Source organism: Anas platyrhynchos, chromosome 12, assembly GCF_047663525.1.
Source record: "Anas platyrhynchos isolate ZD024472 breed Pekin duck chromosome 12, IASCAAS_PekinDuck_T2T, whole genome shotgun sequence".
Classification (NCBI taxonomy): Eukaryota; Metazoa; Chordata; class Aves; order Anseriformes; family Anatidae; genus Anas; species Anas platyrhynchos.
Window position 1 is genome coordinate 13,015,715 of NC_092598.1, and position 19,123 is coordinate 13,034,837.

Below are 19,123 nucleotides of genomic sequence, written 5' to 3' on the forward strand. Positions count from 1 at the left end.
CCCAGGACACAGACACCCAGGCACCGCGGGTGTTTCTAGGTAAATCTTTATGCTGCTGTGGGACCGGGGGGCGGGGGGGCTGAGTTGGGGTGGGGGCTGCGACTCCGTGGCTCCAGGAACCGTCGGAAGCTTCCCCAGTGTTCAGAAGGCACCAATGTCAGGTTGCGTTTCGGTTACAGCTGGTAGGGCAGCAAAACCCGAGAGAGGAAAATGCAAAGGCTCCAGCCCCTCCCGCCCCCCAGCCCACCCGTTGCCTCCCGGCACCACGGGCATGGCTCTGACACCAATCTCAAGAGGAAGAGGAGGAAGGGGGATGATGGCCACGGCCACTCAGCCCTGGATGAGCGATCCCTGGGCCCCCAGTGCGTGGTAGCGTCTATGTACAGGTCCGTTTCCATCGGGCAGGGGGCTCGCGTTGAGGGGACGGCGTGAGGGGACAGCATCCCGGGGCCATCACATGGCCGCCAGCTGGCCCAGCACCATCCTGAACTGCTGCGTGCTGTTGGCGAGGTCCTTGACGCGCTCCACCATGTCCTTCGAGGCCGCGGGAGACGGGTAGTGGAGCGCGGCCGCCTTGGTGGTGACCACGATCTCCTTGAGCATCTCGCACAGGAGGTTGCTGTAGTGCGTCACCTTGTGCCGCACCTCCTGCGCCTTGGCCTGGCGGGACAGCGTGTCGCCGATGAAGACGAGCTTGTGGGCGCTGAGGATGATGAACTTGCTGTGGGCCACGAAGATCTTGGGGGGCTGGTTGGTGCTGACGGCGGTGAAGAAGGCGTCGACGGCGTTGGTGAGCGTGGTGAGGTTGGCCTCGCACTGCTCCAGGTAGAAGAGGAGGAGCTGGCGGTCGGAGGCACACAGCGCGCCGCCGCCCCGCGCCGGGCCGTAGTGCTGGGGGGGGCTCCAGTTGGACAGGTCGTTGTCGATGGGGCGCGTCACCTCCTGCTCCAGCCGCTCGAACTGCTTCAGCTGCGGAGAGGAACGGGCATGAGGACGGGGCAGGGCGGCCACCAAGCCCCGCGGTGACGGCTGTGCCCCAGGGGGACGCTGCCACATGGATGGTGACAGCCCCAGGAAGAGGATGGCCACGCCAGGCTCCTCTCCGGCATCAGACGGGCCAGATGGTGTCACACAGAGCCATGGGAGAGGCTCACCCACCCCACCGGAGGCTGTAGGGACAAGGGGAGCAGGACCAAACCCTGCTGCCCTCCCCAAAGCGGGGTCCCCGGTGAGCCGTGCCCAGAGGTGCCCCCCTGCCCGTCCTGTCCCCGTTACCTGCTGGTGCTCCAGCTGGTCCTTGCTCTGCCGGATGATGTTGCCTTTCTCCAGCAGCTCCTTCTGGGTCTTCTCAAACTCCTCCTTGCCCTGAAGGGGAGGAAGGAGCATGAGAACGGGGCAAACCGCCGGCCTCACCAGGAACGAGCCCCCCGCCCGGCACTGGGATGCCCCCACTTCCCACAGCAGGAGGGAGAAAATAAAACCAGGGTGGCTGTGCACGCCCAGAATTGCCACCACAGCCACAAAAGGGCTACCCCAGACCCCACACCAACGTGTTGTGAGTCAAAAACCCCCTGTGGGTGGCACCACCCCGCCTGGCACCACCAGGTGCCCCCTTCCCGTGCCCACCTGGAGGTGGACATAGTCGTAATCCTCCATCCAGCCGCTCTCGTTGTTCTCGTAGGGGCCATCGGGCGACTCCTGCGCCAGCAGCTTGGGCGGGGAGGGCAGCGGCCGCGACTGGATGCTGCTGGCCTTGTCGGAGGGGTGCGCGGGCCCGTGCCCGTTGCCCTCCGGCGCCTGCTTTGTCCGTTTGAAGAGGAGGGAGGCATTGCCGTGCAGGAAGGAGGCCAGCTGCTTGGTGTCGTCGGGCACGCCGCGCGAGTACATGACGAAGAGCTCCAAGTCGTCCGTGCCCGGCTTGCCACCCACCAAAGCGTTCGGAGCCCAGTGGCACGCGTCCAGCGCCTGGCTGTGCCTCCCCAGGGCCTGGTACACCTCCTCCATCTTCTGCAGCTGCTTGCTGAGCTTGGCGTAGAGGGAGCGGTCCGAGGCCTGGGCGGCGTTGCCCACCGCCCCCCGGGCGAACTCCAGCAGGTCCCGGAGAGCCGCCTGGACGCCCTCCGCCGCCCCGCGGATGCTGGCAGCGTTGGCCTCCATGTGCTCAGCGCTGCGCCAGTTGGCGCTGATGAAGGACATGAGGTAGGAGACGGCGCCGCCGATGCCGTGCTGGAGCTTGGCCAGCATCTCCATGGCAGCGTCCAAGTCCAGGGAGAACTCCTTGCCGGCCCCTTTGGCCGGCTCCTTCACGGGCACCACGTCCAGCGAGGAGCTGGAGAGGTTGCTGCGGGTGCTGCCCGTGCTGGAGGCCGAGAGCCGCTTGCCGTCAGCCGCCTTGGCCTCGCGGTCCACCTGCGGCGGCACGTCGTAGATGTACTCGCCCTCCGTGTCCACCGAGCCCTTGCTGGGGCCGTGCAGGTCCCGGGGCACATCGTACACCTCCTGGGAGGGGAAGGACGACAGCTTCTTGAGGCTGGGGGGCACGTCGTAGATCTCGTGGGAGAGCGAGGGCTCGGGGGCGCATTTCCCGGCCGCTGGCGGCACGTCGTAGACGTCCTCGGGCAGGTAGGGCTCCTGCTGCGTGAGCACGAGGGGGTGGCGGGTGGGGTCGAAAGCTTTCTGCTTGGCGAAGGCGGGGGGCACGTCGTAGGTCTCCTCCTGCACGGGGCCGTCGGGCACGTCCTTGCTGACGGAGGGCGGCACGTCGTAGACCTGCAAGGGCACCAACGGGCACCGTGGGCTGCGCTCAGGCGTGTGCGTGCCGGCAGCGCCAAGCGCGTGGGAGGGAGGCAGAGCCCGGCACTCGCCCGAGGGTCTCACTGCGCCCTGCTGCACGTAGGCACCGGCTCCGGGCGTGCCAGCAGCACGGGGAAGGATGCGTGCACGACACAGCCCCGCGGCACCCCCGGCCTCGCGCGTCCCCTGTGGTGCCCAAGCTTTCCCTGCCGCACTTACGGTTTGGTGCAGGTTCTTCTCCACGCTGGGGGGCACGTCGTAGATTTCTTGCCCCGGGTCCTGCCCGTTGGGACCCTTGACTGCCATCGGGGGGGTGTCGTAGACCTGCAGAGGGACAGAACGGGGTGTGAGGAACACACAGTTCCTCCCTGGGGAGGACAGAGGCAGCCCCAAAGCCCACCCAGCTGGGGATCCCCGGGTGGGATTTCCCCGCGTTGTACCCCAGCGTCTCCTCCAGCTCCTGCCCCGCCACCCCCAGGAGCAGACCCACCTCCTGGCTGACCTGGCTGGGGAGCCCGCCGCGGACGGGCGGCACGTCGTAGATCTCCTGGGAGCCCGAGGAGTGCAGGTGGCGGGGAAAATCGTATTCATCCTGCTCCCCCTTGGGCGAGTCGTAGACGTACACCTGCCCCACGCGGCTGGGCAGCAGGACCTAGGAGAGAGGGGAAAGAGCCGGGTTTGGAGCGTCCCCTTGCTCCGGCATCCCCCACCCTCCATCATCCCGAGCCCGTTTGGGTGCTGGGTGAGGAGCTCGGCAGAGCCCATCTGGGTGCCCACGGGAGGGCGCTCCCCGGCCAGGCGTGCCGCTGTCACCACCAGGCTGTGCGGTGACGCCGGGGGGACGGAGATGAGATCACCAGTTATTTATAGCAGCGAGCCTCGGCTAGAGACAAAGCCCAGCCGGCACGGCCGCGGTGTGCAAACGGCAACGGTGACCTGGAGATTAATTTGGGCACCGAGCCGCAGGCCGGGATCTGCCAACGCCCGGAGGGTTCGGTGCCCGCTGCGCCACCGTGTCACGGTGGCACCACGGCCTTCCTGGCACGGAGCGGCCGGGGGAGCTTTCAGGATGCCCCACGCCACGGGGTGAGAAGCCAGTGCCCTGTCCGTGAGTCACGGGGCTTGGCAGCCCCGCTACGCCGGCTGAGTCAGGGCTGCCTTCCTGGAAACCACACTGCGGCACGGCCGAAAGCGCCTCGCTGCCCTCCCCGGGACAAGGAGCGTCCTGGCACGGCGGCGAGGCACTGGCACCGGGTGCTGCGTGTTCCCAGGAGGGAGGACACATCTCGGCAGCACCGCAGGTACCGCGGGTACCTCCCTGCGCTGGACGCGGCACCAGGAGGGGCTTCGCCAAGCAGCGCTTTGGTCATCCCAACATCTCCGTGGACGTGCCCTAAATAATACCCACACCAAGGGGCCAGCAGGACCCGCGAGCCGTGCCAGGAACCCACAGCAACCAGGGCATCCCACCCCAGTGAGCACCCCCGGTTACCCACTCCTGTCACCGGCACAGGGAACGATGCCCACGCCTCCACAAGGTCCAGGAGATGGCACCGGGCAGATAAACCTGACCATGGAGCCCAGCAGCCCCGGTGCCCACCAGCCACCACAGAGCACAGTGCAAACAGACCCCAAACAACCCCCGACCCCCACCCGAGGCAGCATCCAGACCCCCAATCCTACCTTTCCCGAGGGCTTGTGCCCTTCCCAGCTCCTGCTGTCCAAAGACGGGGGCACCTGGTAGATGTCTTGAGCCTGGCCCACCGAGGGAGGGACCTGGTATATATCCTGGGGGGGGCTGGCAGAGCCCACGGGGTACGCGTCCGCCGCTTGGCTCAGGGACGGGGGCACCTGGTAAATCTCCTGCCCGGGGCTGGGGAAGGCGTGGGGCGGCGTCTGCTTCGGGTAGGCGGGCGGCTGCTTAGCCGGGGCCGGGGGAAACTGTCCGGTGGGCGCCGAGCCCGGGTAGAGGCCCTGCTGTCCCTTGCTAGGGACCGGCATCAGGTAGACATTGTCCCCTTGGGGCGCGTAGGCAGGGTGCATGGGGGTGTACTGCGAGGCGGGCGACAGCGGGACGTAGCCCCCTTGGTGGTGGTAAGGCAGGGGGGGCTGCGGCACCGGGGGCTGCGGCGCTGCCTGTCCTTGCCCCGTGCCGGCCGCTTGCTGCTGCTGCTGCTGCTGCTGCTGCTGCTGCTTCTTGTCGTACATGCCCACCAGGATCTTGAGGCGGTTCCCCGGCACGATGCCCTGGCGGCCGTGGAGGGAGCAGAGCCACCAGCCGTCCAGCCCCTGCGTGTTGCGCTCCAGCACCGTCATGATGTCGCCCTTGCGGAAGGAGAGCTCGTCCGGGGACTCGGCCACATTGTCGTACAGCGCCTTGGCCAGCACGTTCTGCAAGACAGCCCCGCGCCGGGGGGGTGAGGACGGCAGGTCGGGAGTCATCCCGGGATCCCAAAGCCTCCCTGGTTCCTCCACCGCCTCTTGGGTGCTTGGCACAGCGGGGACCGAACCCCGAGGCTCTCCCGCGTCCCCCCTCGTGCCGCTCGCCCTCCGCCAGCCGCCTCTTCCTCCCCACTCCAGTTCAACCCATCCTTCCCGGAGGTGGTGCTAGGAAGGGGCCGAACCCTTCTGCGTCCTGGTTTCGGGGACCTCCTCTGCCTTTCCCTCCCCTTCCCGCCGGGGAGGAAGTGCCAGGGCCGTGACTCAGCCAGGGCCGGAGAATTCCCCACCGGCTGCCGAGCGAGTGGAGGGCACGCGAGCACCGTGGCCCCCGGGGACGTGCACCCAGGGCTCGTCCCTCGTTGGGCCCCGGTGCCCGTGGTGCTGCCCGGCCCCATGGCAGATGTTGGGGTGCCATGAGCGTGGCGTGGGCGCACCTGCGGAGCTGGTGGCAGGGCTCGGGGGCTCCTTGCCGTGGCCTCCTTGGGGAAAAGCGAGGCTGAGGACAGAGCAGGGGGCTTCTTGGCCCCCGGCACGCGGCGTTGAGCCCGCTGAGGGCTACGGGAACCGGGTCCCGGGGTGTGGGGAGCCCCCGCAGCCAGCCCCGTGGCACCGCCGCCTGCCCGCGCCCCGTCCGAGGCTGTGCCCAAGAGCGAGGCCGCCCCAGCTCCTAGGACACCCCCTGGATGTGCCCCCGGGGGGGTCGAGCACCAGCTCCCCCCCCCCACCCCTTCCCCACATGGGCCCAGCACCCCCCTGGGGTGCCCCAAAATCCCCCCCCAGCACCCAAACCGAGCGACCGCGGGTAGGGCCGGGGGGGCTGCGCCGTGCCCCCACTCCCCCCCAGACCCCCCCCAGCGCCCCAAACCCGGCAGGGGCAGGGGGAGAGGGGCGGTGCTGCCCCCGCTCTCACCAGGTAGTTCATCTTCCCCGCTCCCCGCGGCGCTGCGGCGGCACAAAGCGGCGGGGCCGGGGCCGGCGGCGGGGCCCGAGCGCGGAGCAGCGGCGGCGGCGGCCGCCCGGAGCCGGGACCGGGGCCGGGGCCGGGGCCGGGGCCGAAGCCGAGGCCGAGGCCGGGGCCGGGGCCGGGGCCTGCGTGCGGAGGGCGGGCGGGCGGCGCTGCGGCGGTGGTGGCGGCGGCGGCCCCGCCGGAGGGATCATTCCAGCGCCCTGCCAGCAGCGGCCCCGCCGGCCCCGCTCCGCCCATGGGCTGCGCCCGCACCGGCGGGAGGCGGCGCCCGGGCGGGAGCGAGCGGGGGAGCGGAGGCGGAGGGGGACCGGGAACGGGGTCCTCGCTTGGGGTTTGGGGCTCCCCCGGTGGGGTTTGGGTGCCCTCCTTGGGTTTTGGGCGCCCCCGTTTGCGCTTGGGCTCCCCGTTGAGTTTTGGACGCCCCCCTTGGGTTTTGGACACCTCAATAGGGTTTTGGAATCCCCCATTGGGTTTTGGATGCCCCCATTGCGTTTGGGCTCCCCGTTGGGTTTTGGACGCCCCCATAGGGTTTTGGGCTCCCTGTTGGTTTTTGGACGCCCCCATAGGGTTTGGGGCTCCCCCGTTGGGTTTTGGGTGCCCTCCTTGGGTTTTGGACACCCCCATTGCGTTTGGGCTCCCCGTTGGGTTTTGGATGCCCCCATAGGGTTTTGGGCTCCCCGTTGAGTTTCGGATGCCCCCCTTGGGTTTTGGACACCCCCATAGGGCTTTGGGCTCCCCCTTCATTTTTGGACATCCCTGTTGGGTTTTGGACTCCTCCATTGCGTTTGGGCTCCCCGTTGAGCTTTGGACACCCCCATAGGGTTTGGGGCTCCCCATTGGGTTTTGGACGCCCCAATAGGGTTTTGGGCTCCCCCGTTGGGTTTGGGCTTTGGGGTCAGGCTGCGAGGGGCCAGCTCGAGGCGCATGGAGCGTGTGCCAGCTGCTGTTGGCTTCTCCCACCCGTGTCCCATCCCGATGCCACCCCAGCTGGAGGCTTGGGCACGATAACCCCGCTGGAGGCAGTGGCGGGGGCTGCGGTCGAGCCCGCAGACCACAGCCGGAGGTCGGCGGCTTCCTCCCAGCGGGGCCGGGAGCTCGCAGCGCTCGGCGTCCCCAGGCAGCGGCTCCCCGAAGCTGAGCCTGCCTGCGGAAGGCACCGAGGGGTGGTGAGCGCCCTGCCCTGCCGGGATGCTCGGTGTCACCCTCGGGGACACGCTGCCCGGCCCATGGTGGCCCCATCCCAGCCAGTGCCCGGAGCAGGATGCTCGCGGCGCAGCACGGGCGCTTAAAAGCAAGCAGGAATTTTTAATTTCCCCTCCCTGTGGCAACGCTCTGATCAAAGCGGCCCCGTGCCGGTATTTGATCCCGGCCATTTTTGCTGCTTCGGAGCCAAAATCGCTGCTTGCATCTGAGGAGCGCCCCGAGCTGGCAAAGGCTCCTGCAAGCCCCGTGCCTCCACTGGGGAAGCACCCGGGGGGCCACAGGCACGGGCAGGTTCCCTTCTGCTTCTCCCACCTCAAAGAAAATGAAATGCTGAAAGGAAAGTTGAAAAATGCGGAGTTCTGGGGGCCCTGGGGTTGCGCAGAGCTGCCGCAGCTCATCCCGCGCTGCCGGCGGTGGGTTTTGGCAAGGGGCAGAGCTGCACCAGCACCGTGCCTGGCCGGGGGGGGGTATTTAACCTCCCCCCACCCCGCTCAGCACCCCAAATCCGTGTCCTGCAGCTGGGGGACGTCGGCCCCAAACGGAGCGACCGGGGGCACATGGCTTTGGTGCAGCCCACCCCAGCAGGCACCTGAACACAGGGCTGGGCATTTCGGGAGGGGGGATGCTGCGTTGCCCCAGTGACAGTTGCTATGGAAAAAGCTCAGCGGTGAAATTTCCAACATTTTCGTGTGGCCGTCGTCATTTCTGGGAGTCCCCCGCATCCGGAGGGGCAGGCACAGTGGCTCCACTCAGAGCAAGCTGCTGCGGTGCCCACAGGGTTTTCCTGCTTTTCCCTCTGGGTCCTGGCTTGGGAAGGTGTTGGAAGACCCCAAATCTTGGTGTCACCTGCATGGGGCCAAGAAGAGCAGGGCCAGGCCAGGGGGGTGTTTTGGAGAGCTCAGCCTTTACCCAAGCCGGGGCACGGCTCCAGGGGACCAGGACATTGGGGAAGGGTGGCACTGGGACGCTCGTGGGGCTCGTGGAGCCGTCCCCAGCGGGACCAGAGGCATTTGGTCGCCTGCACGCGGCTCCGTCCTTCGGAAAGCTGCCTCCTGGAGCAGCAATAGGATTACACGGGACTGAGTCTCCTAGCAATGAACGGATAAATAAATCCTATAAGGCAGTAGGGGATTTATTAGACTTCAATATTCGGGAAATAATGAGGGCATTTCTCTTGGCTTGTAATATCACGGGACCCAACAGGATCACAACAAGGCTTTATCCCCGTGCCTTTCCGTGGCGTCGGGCAGGTTTTCAGCCGCGGGGACGAGAGGCAGAGCCCTTTTCATGAGGTTAAACCCAGCCCTGCTCCTTCCCAACAGGGCTGAGACCCCAGGATGGTGTTGGGGACCAAAACGGCAGAGCTGGCAGCTTTTCCCTGGGGGGGGAGAAAAGCCATTTTCCTATTCCTCTGCAGCCCGCGGTGGCGATGCGGAGCCGGGATGGACCCCGTAACAGAGCGCTGGGGCAGGCGCACACAATCGCTGCCTTGTTCGGGGCCGAGAGCACAAGGGGCCCGTTCAGGCGGCCGGGGCCGGGAGCTGGGCAGCGCTGGTTGCCCCCCGTGCCGAAACGCAGGGCCCGGCCCACGGAGGATGCAGCGGCCGCACGGAAATTCAGCAGGAGCGTGGGCTGGGGGGCTCCGGGCTCCGCTCAGGGCCGTGCACCGGGGCCGGCCCCTTTGTGGGAAGGCCGGTGATGGAAATAGCGAGCGGAGTGGTTTTGTGTTGGCTTTTTGTTGTTTTTTTTTTCTTCTCTTCCTAAGCAGCCGAGCTGTGTTTTCTGGAGCCCTGTAAATCACTCCTCGTCTTCAGGAAAGAGAGGCGAGGAATACATGACCCAAGCGAGGAAAAACGCAGGACGCTCGGGAGCGCTGGCGGAGGAAGCCAGAAATGAGCCCTGGGCTGGAGCTGCCCCCTCCAAACTGTCCCCAGGGAGCAGAGGGGCTGGGACAGCCGGCACCTGGGCAGGGACAGCGTGGGGACAGCTCGGGGACAGCTCGGGGACAGCTCGGGGACAGCTCAGGGACGGGCCACGGAGGCAGCGGCACGCGGAGACCCAGCCCGGCACAGCGGGGAGCCGTCAGCCCGCTGGCTTCCAGCAGGTCAGGTTGCTTCCAAGATCTCAAAAACATCCACGTTCGCTCAGCCGAAGAGAAACGAGCAGAGAGAACGGGAGCGTTATGGGGCTGGCAGGAACCGGGGAGCCCCGGGGTTCCCAAATCACCAGCGTGCCAATGGGGGGGACTGGTGTCAGCCCCATCGGTGCCGGGGAGCCTGCAGGGAGCTGTCTGGGGGCAGGCGGTGGGATGGGGAGGATTTCTGCTCAACCTGGGAGCTTACACACCTGCCTGCCATGGGACCGGGCTGGGCTAGGTGCCTCTGGTCTTCTTTAGGTGCTCCAAAATCCCCCTGCTCCATTCCCATGCAATATCCCCTGCGGCCATAAAGCTCGCTGGCACAAGGGCCAGCTCCTGCCCGGCTGGCCGTGCTGCAGGGAGGCTGCTCCGGGCCCCCAAAATGCTCACAGCCATGGAGGCTTCCGCTCCTGGGACACAAATTGTCCTGCAGCACCATCAGGGGGGGATCCCCACGGGGATTTGGGGCACCCTGAGCGTGTCCCAGTCTCACCGACCCCTCGCAAAGCTCCCTCCTGCTGTTACCATGACCAGTTTGGGAGCGTCGGCGAGATGCGAGCGTTTCCCAGCCCCTTTGTTTTGTTTTTCTCAAATCTCGGGCTCAGTGCAAGCAGCTCGGTAACAGCTCACCCTGCGCGTAACACGGCGCCAAGGGCTGCGGCTCCCCCGGGCACGTGGTGTTTTGTTCCCGTCCATCCCTCCCTGCGTCCCCAGCGCGAGGGCTGACTCAGCAGCCGCCACGTGAGCCCCGAGCCGAGGCCAGGCTCGGAGCCGCGGCACGGGGCCAAGCGCGCCAGCGGTGAGGCTGGGGCTGGTGCCGCGCTCTGCCTGGCGCAGGGACAGCACGGGAGGAGGCCGGGGCTGCCCCTGCCCAGGGAAAGGCTGCGAGGACCAGCACGGCCCCGGCCCGGGGAGCTGCTGGCCGCAGGAGGGATGGCCGAGGTGACGGCACGCGCTGGCCTCCAGCTCCTCACCCCACACCCAAGTTCTGCCCTCCCAGGGAGCTCTCCCCGTGGATATCGCTGCCTTCAGCGGGTTTCCTTGCTCCTGCAGCACTGCTACAGCTGGGCTGTGCTGGCCCCAGTTGTGGATTTGATCCCAGAGCCCCGAGCCTCCTGTCCGGAGCCACAGCTGCGACCACGAGGCTGCTACGGAGGCAGGCAGCGAGCAGGGCCGCGGTGGCACGCTCGTAACCGTGACCCTGACTTTCTTTGCCTGCTGCAAACTGAGCCGGGCTGTGAGCACACGAGAGCATCGGGATGGAATACTTTATTCACGTGAACAGATCCTGGCCCGTCCTGCCTGCTGCAGCTGCTCCCATCCCCTCGACGGAGCGAACAAGGGAGGATTTCTTCCTCGGCTTGCTTAAAAAGCCCCAGCACCATCAGACCCCACAGACAAGTACAGACAGTTTGGCTTTGTCTGGGCGAGAGCGCAGAGGAGCAGGGAAGGCTGCGGGGCTGGCAGAGCGGGGAGAAGAGCTGCAGCCCTGAATCCCAGGGCTCGCACACACACAGCAGCCACGAAGCCTTTCCTGCAGCTCCTCTCTCACCACAAACGTTGGCTGAGCCGCAACCTGGCTTTATCCTCCTGCCCCTGGCTCCAGCAGCGTCCCAGGGGTGGCAAAGGATCGGTGCCACGGGGTCGCTTCTGTCACCTGCCGGGCAATTGACCCCTCGAAGCGCCCCCTGCCCACTGACAAAGACCCTCCCCAAACATTACAGTAAAAGGAAAAACCTGCCGGGACGTACAGGCTTGGGTAGAGAACGGTTCCCGTGCCCCGTGGTCAGGCGGGGGCTGGCAGCCCCCCAGCTGGGGCACGGAAGCCAGCGGGACCCCACAGCCGTCCCTGGCCCCTCAGGGCTTCATCCTGCTCAGCCTGATGTCACGCTCGATCTCGAACTGCCTGTGATCCACGCGCTCCAGGAACGCCTTCCTCTCGATGTACCTGCGGGGAAGAGAGAGGCAGAGATGCTGTAAGCAGCGCCCGCAGCCTGGCACCGAGGGGACCCCAGGGGACCCCAGGGGATGGGCAGAAAAGGATGCTGAAAGGGCTCCGTGGCTGGAGAGCAGCCCCAAACTCGCCTCGCCCTCGCAGCCAGGCTCCTAAACGCCGCAGGGAGGGAAGCGAGCACGCCTGCGCCCCCGCGAAGCACCTTGCCGCTCATTAATGCTGCGCAGCCGGATTTGAATGCACTTTGCTGCAAACCCTTGCCACGGCTAGCCCGGGGCTGTGCTGCTAATTAACCTACAGAGGGAGCGAAATTGCAATTCAGAACGGGGGCTGTAATTGAATCATCACAATTGTTCTGCATTTGTTCCACAGCGGCGAACGCCGGGCTGTCACGACAAGGTCATTCCGCCTGGCACCGGGCACGGCACGAGCTGCTGCCTCTGGCTTCTCCCTGCCGGCCACCGCAGCGCTGGCGCTGGTGGCACCAAGCCCCTGCCTGAACCAAGAGCCAGAGGAGAGCTCAGCATCACCACAGCCCGTGGTTAATTAATCCAAATGCGCCGCAGAGGCTGATTGTCCCCGCTTCGGTCCCCGGCAGCATCCCTGACTGCGCTGTGCTGACAGAAGTGGGTCAGCCCAGTGCTGCCAGCCTGCGGTGCCCGGCTCGGTGTGACAGGGACAGCGTGCTGGCCTCGGGGGGGCTCTTCCTGGCCACCTGCCCCTGGCAGGGCGAGGGGACCGTGCGCCGAGACCTCCGCCCCGCGCTGGCTCAGGAAAGGCAGGCAGGGGAGTGTCACTTCCCGTTGTCCCCGCGAGCGCGGAGGTGACCCGTGCCTGGGGACAGGAGAGGCCAGGGGAAGGAAATCGGGGGGGTCCTGTTGTACACGACAACGTCACGGGGCATGGAGGGGCGGTTTTCCTCCCCCATCTTGGCTCAGCACCCACCACAAGCATGGCAAGCGAGGGCCAAGCCCCCCTGGCCCTTCGCTTCCCCCAGCCCCAGCGAGGAGGCAGCCTCGTGGATGGCCCCGCACCACCCCGGGGCAGCGACACGGCTCACAGAGCAGGAGCACCTGGAGCAGGGACAGCAGCCTGGGGGTGTTTTCTGTCCCCTGCCAGGCTCCATCCGTCCCCAGTTGGGTCCTGCCTGCGCCCAGAGCGGGGTGCTCCCCCGCTGGGGCCGTCCTACAAAGGTGGCCCAGTTTGGAGGCTGCTTTGCAGTCCCAGCTCGGAAAGACATCGCAGAGGCAGATCAGCAGCACAGGCCGGCTGCCTCCCCTCCTGGCTTCGGTCCTTCCTTGGAAAACCAGGGATCCGACACAAGGATCCTGCTGCAGGGGAAGAAGAGATTCGGGCCAGGTGATATGAGGGGTGGGAAGGCAGAGAGAGGGCAGGGTTGAAAGGTGCCTAACCACTCCTTGCGGTTTTGATAGATGTGTAAATGATTGCCCTGCTGAAGGGTGAGCAGAGGCGTCCCAGCCTGCCTTAAAGGAGCAGAGGGAGCTCCGGGAGGGACAGCAGGCTGCTGGACGAGGGCCTGAGAGCAGCAGGTGCCCTGCCTGCACCACCTGCCCCGCCGCCACCTCCCAGCAGGAGCGCAGCGAGCTGTCCTGCTCATGTTTTGGGGGAAGGGAAGCAGCACCAAATGTTCACACAGGCCCCCAGGCCTGCTCGGAGAGCTGGCTCCACATTGTGAAAGGCACTCTGGGAGAGAAGCAGAGCGTTCCTGCAGCGGGACGGAGACAGTCGGGCTCTTTGTGGTGACTCTGCCCCGAGCAGCCAAGGGCCAGAGCCAGGATCACGCTTGGCAGCGTGGGCAGGGGAGATCTAAGGGCAAAGGGGCGCTGTGGGAGGGTGAGGGACCGAACTGAGTGATAAAGCACCTCTCTGAAACACAAAATCAAGTCTGGTGGAATGCAGAAGCTCTGAGATTTTCCTGCAGACAGACTGGAAGAAGAGCTCATAATCCAAATCCATTTTATGAGCTGCCCGCTACGGCGCTTACATTTTCCCAGAGCTCAGCAAAGCGCCTGCGGTGTGCGCGCCGCTTGTGATCGCGTTATCCTTCCCGGCAGCACGTTATTAGCTTTCTGCTTTATTTACAGCAGCGCCATTTACTTTTACGACCCTTCCATTAGCTTCGTCGGGGTGAACATTGCTCAGCGCCCCAGCTTTGCGCACGCCTTTACGCAGGAGGACGGCGCAGCCGCAGCCGGAGCACGTCATTTGCAGAAGGGAACAAAAAAAAAACATACCTCCTAACCTGAGGCTTTTTAAAAAAACAACAAAAAAGCAGGGCAAAGGCAGCTGTGTTTCCTCCCAGGAGCGCTGCACTAGGCTGGTTCACGCCGCATGGGTCCCGCTAGCAGGAGATAAAGCACAGCCAGGCTCTGCGTCAGCCAGGCTTCGAGTCACGAGGCTGTGAGCAAAGCGAGAGGTGTGCCCACACCTGCTGCAGGCTTCAGCCGACCTCCTGCAGCGCCTAAAGCAGCTGTAGGTATCCCTAGAATGAATTCCTAAGAAATCCTGTGGGTTTCCTAGACTCTGCAGCACGCGATGGGGTTCCTGCATCCATAGGGAAATGCTGGGCTGGGATTAAACCCCTCTTACCCGTCCTTCCCTCGGTTATGGATCGCCAGCTCCTCCACGATGCCCTCCTCCTCCTTGAAGTTCTCCCAGTCCAGCTTGGACTTCTCCAGCGTGCTCATCTTCTGCTTTTTGGAGCCGATCTTCCCCAGGAGGCTGCTCATGCCGCTCGGCCTCTTCACCCTGAGGGAGAGGAGGAGGCGAACGTTACCTAAACGCGGGGACACAACAATTAACGGGGAGCTGAGAAACGTCACGGGGGAGAGGTGGCCTCGGTGAGGCGAGCCACGGCCACGGAGCAGATGGCCACCAGCTCCAGGCAGCAAGGTCACGCTCCCTGCGGATCCTGCCCGCTGCCTGGGAGCGGCGGAGTTCATTACACGCATGCTTTTTGGTGAAAGGGCTTTTTCATGTGTCTCCTGAAGAGAACAGAGAGCTCTCAGGCCAAGGGAGATCATTAAACCATCCCGTTTGACCCCTCGCACGCACCAGGCCAAGCCGTCGCACCGAGCACCTCGGTGCTGAGCCCAGCTCTTTGTCCTCGGGTCGAGGCGCCGGCTGCTGGCCGGGATCCAGCCTCAGTGCGTCACCAGCGCTGAGAGCACGTCGAGGAATTAACCATTTCCTCAGTACTTTCTGAGCGAGCTTCATCTCACCCAGCTCCAGCTTCTGGGCGCTGCATTTATCCGAAACCCCAAAGCCCCTCGGTGCCCAGGCAGCCCCCACACCGCAGTGAAGGTGCACCTGAATTTTCTTGAACTTCTCTTTAGACAGAAGGGGCTCTTTATGCCCCTCACTGTGATGCATTTTGTCCCAGCCCCTGTATCATTCCTAGGGATTTGTCCCCCTGCTTAATCACAGAAGGGTTGGAAGGACCTCAAAGCCCACCCAGGACCACCTTTGCCTTTCACCTCCTTCTTCTTAGAAGCCCCAAATCCCACCCCCGCGTGCCAGGGCCCCCGAATCTCAGCTTTCAGCTGGGAAAGGCACACAGAGGGACTCGGGGTCAGCAGGTCGCCGCCCGGGGAAGACAATTCTCAAAGCTCGGAACCAGCAAAACAAACTCGCCTTAACCCCTTCCCCGAGCGGCCAGGGAGAGGGGGGCAAACAGCACCCCGCGGAACTCCTTGTTTGCACACATTCCAGAGATAACTCCGCGTCTGCGAGGCCCTTGCCTCTGCGAAAAGCCGGGGAGGAAATGATTCTCGTTCCAGGGAGCCGGGGGAATGCGGGGAGGGGGCCCCAGGAGGGCGGCCAGGTGAGCGGCAGCCTGCTCGCCGTCACAGCTCTCCAGGCCAGCCGGCCTCGGGATGGTGTCCAGAGCTGTCCTGGTCGGGTCGTTAGCGGGGTTTGTGCTTCCGTCATTCGCGAGGCTCCGAAGAAAAATAATTGCAGGGTTTGCATGGAATGAAATCAAAGAAAGTGACATCTTTGTAAGGCTCAGCCAGGAGATTTGCAGCATGGGAACACCTGGCCATGGTCACTCGGGGTTGCAGCTTCCCAGTGTAGGTGTATTTTGTGTACAAGTCCCTGAATTAAGGGCATCTGGACAAGCTCCAGATCTGCGGGACAGAGGAGCAGAAGTGTCCTGGGGTCTGGCCCTCTTATTTCTTCCAGCCCTAGGGCAACGTGCCATGCAGGCAGGATGATCTTCTGTCCTTTATCCACTTCTTCGAGATGTCCGCACCGTGATCATGCAATAAAATCTTCATCCTCACTCACCCCTCAGCCCTCCCTGACTGTGCAGGACACGACAGCTCCGAGGGTCCTTATCTGAGGTCGCAACGGGGAGAAAAATGCTGCAGGGCACCCCTGGAACCGTGCAGGAGAGACAAACAGGGCTGCAGGCCAGCCTTGCACAACCGCCCAGCTCATCAGATGAGCACGCAGGTTGCGAGGGAGGGGGAGGAGAGGAGAGAGGGCAAACAAGAAGGCAAAACCAAACAAAATATTGGGCAAGCAGCATGCCCCGTGGCATTCCCTGCTGCCTGGGAGGCGGTGTTTGTGCTGAGCGGGGTCACCGTGCTGCCTGGGGCCAGGAGCGGGCAGACACAGGGGATGTTGGAGGGGAATCTGAAGGATGGAGGAGAAAATTCTGCCGGGCTGGTTCCAATCAGGGTCAGTGATCCAGGCTGATAATTCGTGCGGTGTTGGGCACAGAGCATGGAATGGCTGAGGTTGGAGGGGACCTCAGCCTTGCCGAGGACCTCAAAGGAAGCACGAGAGGCACCGCAGCGTGCACGGCAGCCAGGGCGTGATGCGGGAGCTGCTGGGTAGCCTCGGGTTTTAGCTTGAAGATGTCCTGAGACAGAGACAGAGCAGTGCGACCTCTGATCCTACTCGCAGATCATTGGAGGCGAGGGTGAGGAACCGGGGGCTGTTGTCCCTGGATGCCTCCCGGGTGGGTGGGAGCCTTCCTGCTGCTTGGTGGCTGCACTGCAGACCCTACAAAAGCCACGGCACGCACCTGAGAGCCACGGCGGGGTTTCTGCGGGGTGTTTGAGGCACAGGGCGACGAGCAGGCTCCGAGGCAAGCTCCCACACGCCGAGGCCGATGCCTTTTCTGCTGTTCCTTCGGCTGTCAGCGGGGAAGAGCCGAGCTGGGACCGAGGCCAAGCGGGCAGGCCGGGCTGCAGCACGCTGCCCTGTATGGCCTGGGACACGCTGCAGGCTGCTGCCTTCCCCAAAGCACCACGAGGATAACCATGAGCGAGGGGAACCCGAGGGAAGGTGGCTCCCGGCCGTGGAAGCAGAGGCAGCGCCTCCAGGCTGGAGGAAGGTCGCTCTGCACAGATCTTGGCTCCCGGGGGAATCCCTGGCATAAACCAACAACGTCTGCACACACATCCATTGGCAACGCTGCTCAAGGCCTCCTCTTGGCTGAAGAGCTCGGGAATATCCCTTAAAAGACACGGCTCACCCTATATCTGAGGCTGCACAGCCCGGGGTATGAATACAGACCTGAATACAGACCTCCAACATCAGCTCCCTCAGCACAATGCAACCAGCGGCCCCTTCCAGGCAAGGCAACCCGCGGAAAAAGGGCAGCCTTGTCCTCAAGCTGGGCAAATCCATGTCCCCAAACGCTGCTGGTACGGGGTGTCAGCCCTGTGCTGGGCTGTGCCACCTGGCTCTGCTCCTCCTGGTGTGCTCGGGGCTGCCGCTGGCTCCTGGCTGTGCCGAGCCTTTCATCGCCCCGCGCAAACCCGCAGCCGACCTGGGGGTGGGAATTCCTCGGCCTGTGCCAAAACGAAGTAAATGAGAGACATTAAAGTCCAATTAAAAACTTGCTTGGCCTTAAATGCCTCATCTGTTTAAAAAGCAAGGAAAGGGGCCTGATTAATTGCATTCAGTGCCAACAAGAGGAGTTATTACCCTTTTTTTGTACTCATTAAGGGTATCTGCCGTGGCATCTTTAATCACCAAGGCATTTAAAAGAGAGAAAGTAATTTGCTAAGACATAATGGATCCCAGGGATGAGAATCAGGACAACGGCCTATTTAGGACACAGAGCCACGCTCTGACTCTCCGCAATTAAGAAGCACGGCCCCAATCAGCCCCCGAGCCAGCACACTTGTCTGTGAGCTCTGCCTCGGCAGGGGGATTCCCTGTGCCTGTCGTGTGTCTTCAGGACAAGGACTGTGCCCAGCAGGGCCATATGAAGGGACAAGCAGCACACAAAGGGCTCCCGTGCTGTCCCACTGCAGGTGAACACCACCCGTCCTCAAAAAGGAGGCTTCTTCCCATCTCAGCGGGAGCCTGCAGCCCAACCCCGAGCTCTGCGAATCGCTGTCTTGTAACGGGAAAGTCAGTGGTGGCTGGAAACCTGTGCCTGCTTCCAAAGAGACAGAATTAATCACAGGTTTTCTGAAATAATCCCCAAGCAGCAGGAAAATATGGCTACAAGGGGCCCGGCCGCCAAAGGGAGATGGGTTCCTCTCCTGGCCACCCCAAGACGGGTGCTCGGAGAGGCTCCTGAAGCCAATCCCACAGGCGCTGGAGCTTTCAGGACTTCATCAGCCTCTCCCTTGTGTAAGCTTTCTTGTTATCTTCCTCGTAGCCACCCAGAACGGATCATTCCCTTGCTTTTTGCAGCAGCCTTTTATGTCTTTGAGCGCGTTCCGCCCCCCCCGCTCAGCCTGCCCTTTCCTAGACTAAACAACCCCGGCTCTTTCAAGCTTTCCTCATTCCTCGCGGCTTCCAGCCCGCTGACCGTGCTCGCTGCTCTCCCCGCACTCCCTCCTTTTGGCCCACATCCTCCTGGAAACGCGGCGTCCAAACCGGGACGGTGCCGGCAGCAGCAGGAATGCTCCGCACGCCTCGCAAAGCACGCAGCTCCTCCCCGGCCTCCTGTGACGTGAGCCTTTTTCACAGCCCTGTGACACCCGTGAGTCACCCCGGGGCTGATTCACTCGGATCCGTGTCTGCCTGGATGCTGCCAGGCCGATCTTTCCTGCTCTGATGCGTGCGGAGGATGGCCACGAGCTGAAGGCAGAGCGTTGCGCCGGTCCGTGCCGGTCCTCCGGTGGGCTCGTGCGTTTTGTAGAATCGTGGAGAAGATTTTCAGCATCCCCAAGGCCAACTTTCATCCTGTGCTAAGCCGTGTCCCTCAGTGCCACGTCCACATGGCCATGGGAACTGCACCCAGCAGCCTGCTCCATGCACCAGCCTTTGGCACCGTGCGTCTTGGACGTCCCCGCACGGCACCTTGAGGACTGACGCCTGGAAATGACCTCCCAGGTCCTTCTTCTGTCTTTGTGCAGCACCCCCGGAGAGCAGCCAGCAGCTGGCCAAGCTCCAGTTGGCCAAACCAGACCAAACCCATGGCCAGAAGGCGAGGACAGCAGGGTCAGGTGGCAGGATGCACGGTGACACTGCAGCCCCCCTCAGCCCATGGGTGCCCACAGGCTGGCCAAGGAGCCAGCAGCATCCCCAGCTCCTGCTCTCCCCTTTTTTGGGCTCAGAAGCCCTCCGCTGCTGTTTCTGCTGGCTCCTCGGGAGCATGCAGACTGCAGACCCCGTGCTGCTGCTCCTCAGATGC

General features: G+C 64.1%; 2 protein-coding genes across 4 annotated transcripts in view; both read right to left on the reverse strand.

The window, feature by feature from the left end:
* Positions 1-30: 30 nt before the first annotated feature.
* BCAR1 (BCAR1 scaffold protein, Cas family member) lies at positions 31-6,361 on the reverse strand. Of its 3 annotated transcripts, none has more exons than XM_072043902.1 (7): positions 6,146-6,361; positions 4,477-5,184; positions 3,296-3,445; positions 3,013-3,117; positions 1,627-2,769; positions 1,276-1,365; positions 31-969 (listed from the first exon to the last, which is right to left on the reverse strand). In XM_072043902.1, exons 1-7 carry the CDS (start codon positions 6,155-6,157, stop codon positions 454-456), a joined length of 2,724 nt encoding a protein of 907 aa, XP_071900003.1. In that variant the 5' UTR covers positions 6,158-6,361; the 3' UTR covers positions 31-453. The 3 variants fall into 3 exon arrangements, with proteins under 3 accessions (XP_071900003.1, XP_038041316.2, XP_071900004.1); XM_038185388.2 differs by having other exon boundaries at positions 3,284-3,445; XM_072043903.1 differs by lacking the exon at positions 6,146-6,361 and having other exon boundaries at positions 3,284-3,445; positions 4,477-5,385.
* A 4,435-nt stretch (positions 6,362-10,796) lies between these two features.
* CFDP1 (craniofacial development protein 1) overlaps positions 10,797-19,123 on the reverse strand; it is a 50,119-nt gene continuing 41,792 nt past the window's right edge. The window contains exons 6-7 of the mRNA XM_027465748.3: positions 14,107-14,265; positions 10,797-11,490 (exon numbers count right to left, since the gene is read on the reverse strand). Coding sequence (XP_027321549.2) covers positions 11,400-11,490; positions 14,107-14,265 — 250 coding nt within the window. The 3' untranslated portion in view covers positions 10,797-11,399. The remainder of the gene's footprint in view (positions 11,491-14,106; positions 14,266-19,123) is intronic.

Excerpts from the sequence above, each read along its gene's own strand:
- BCAR1 (XM_072043903.1), bottom strand. The coding sequence starts at position 5,235 with ATGACTCCCGACCTGCCGTCCTCACCCCCCCGGCGCGGGGCTGTCTTG. Across the intron at positions 3,446-4,476 it reads GGCACAAGCCCTCGGGAAAG|GTCCTGCTGCCCAGCCGCGT; the intron begins GTAGGATTGGGG and ends CCTCTCTCCTAG. Across the intron at positions 3,118-3,283 it reads CCAGCCAGGTCAGCCAGGAG|GTCTACGACACCCCCCCGAT; the intron begins GTGGGTCTGCTC and ends GTCCCTCTGCAG.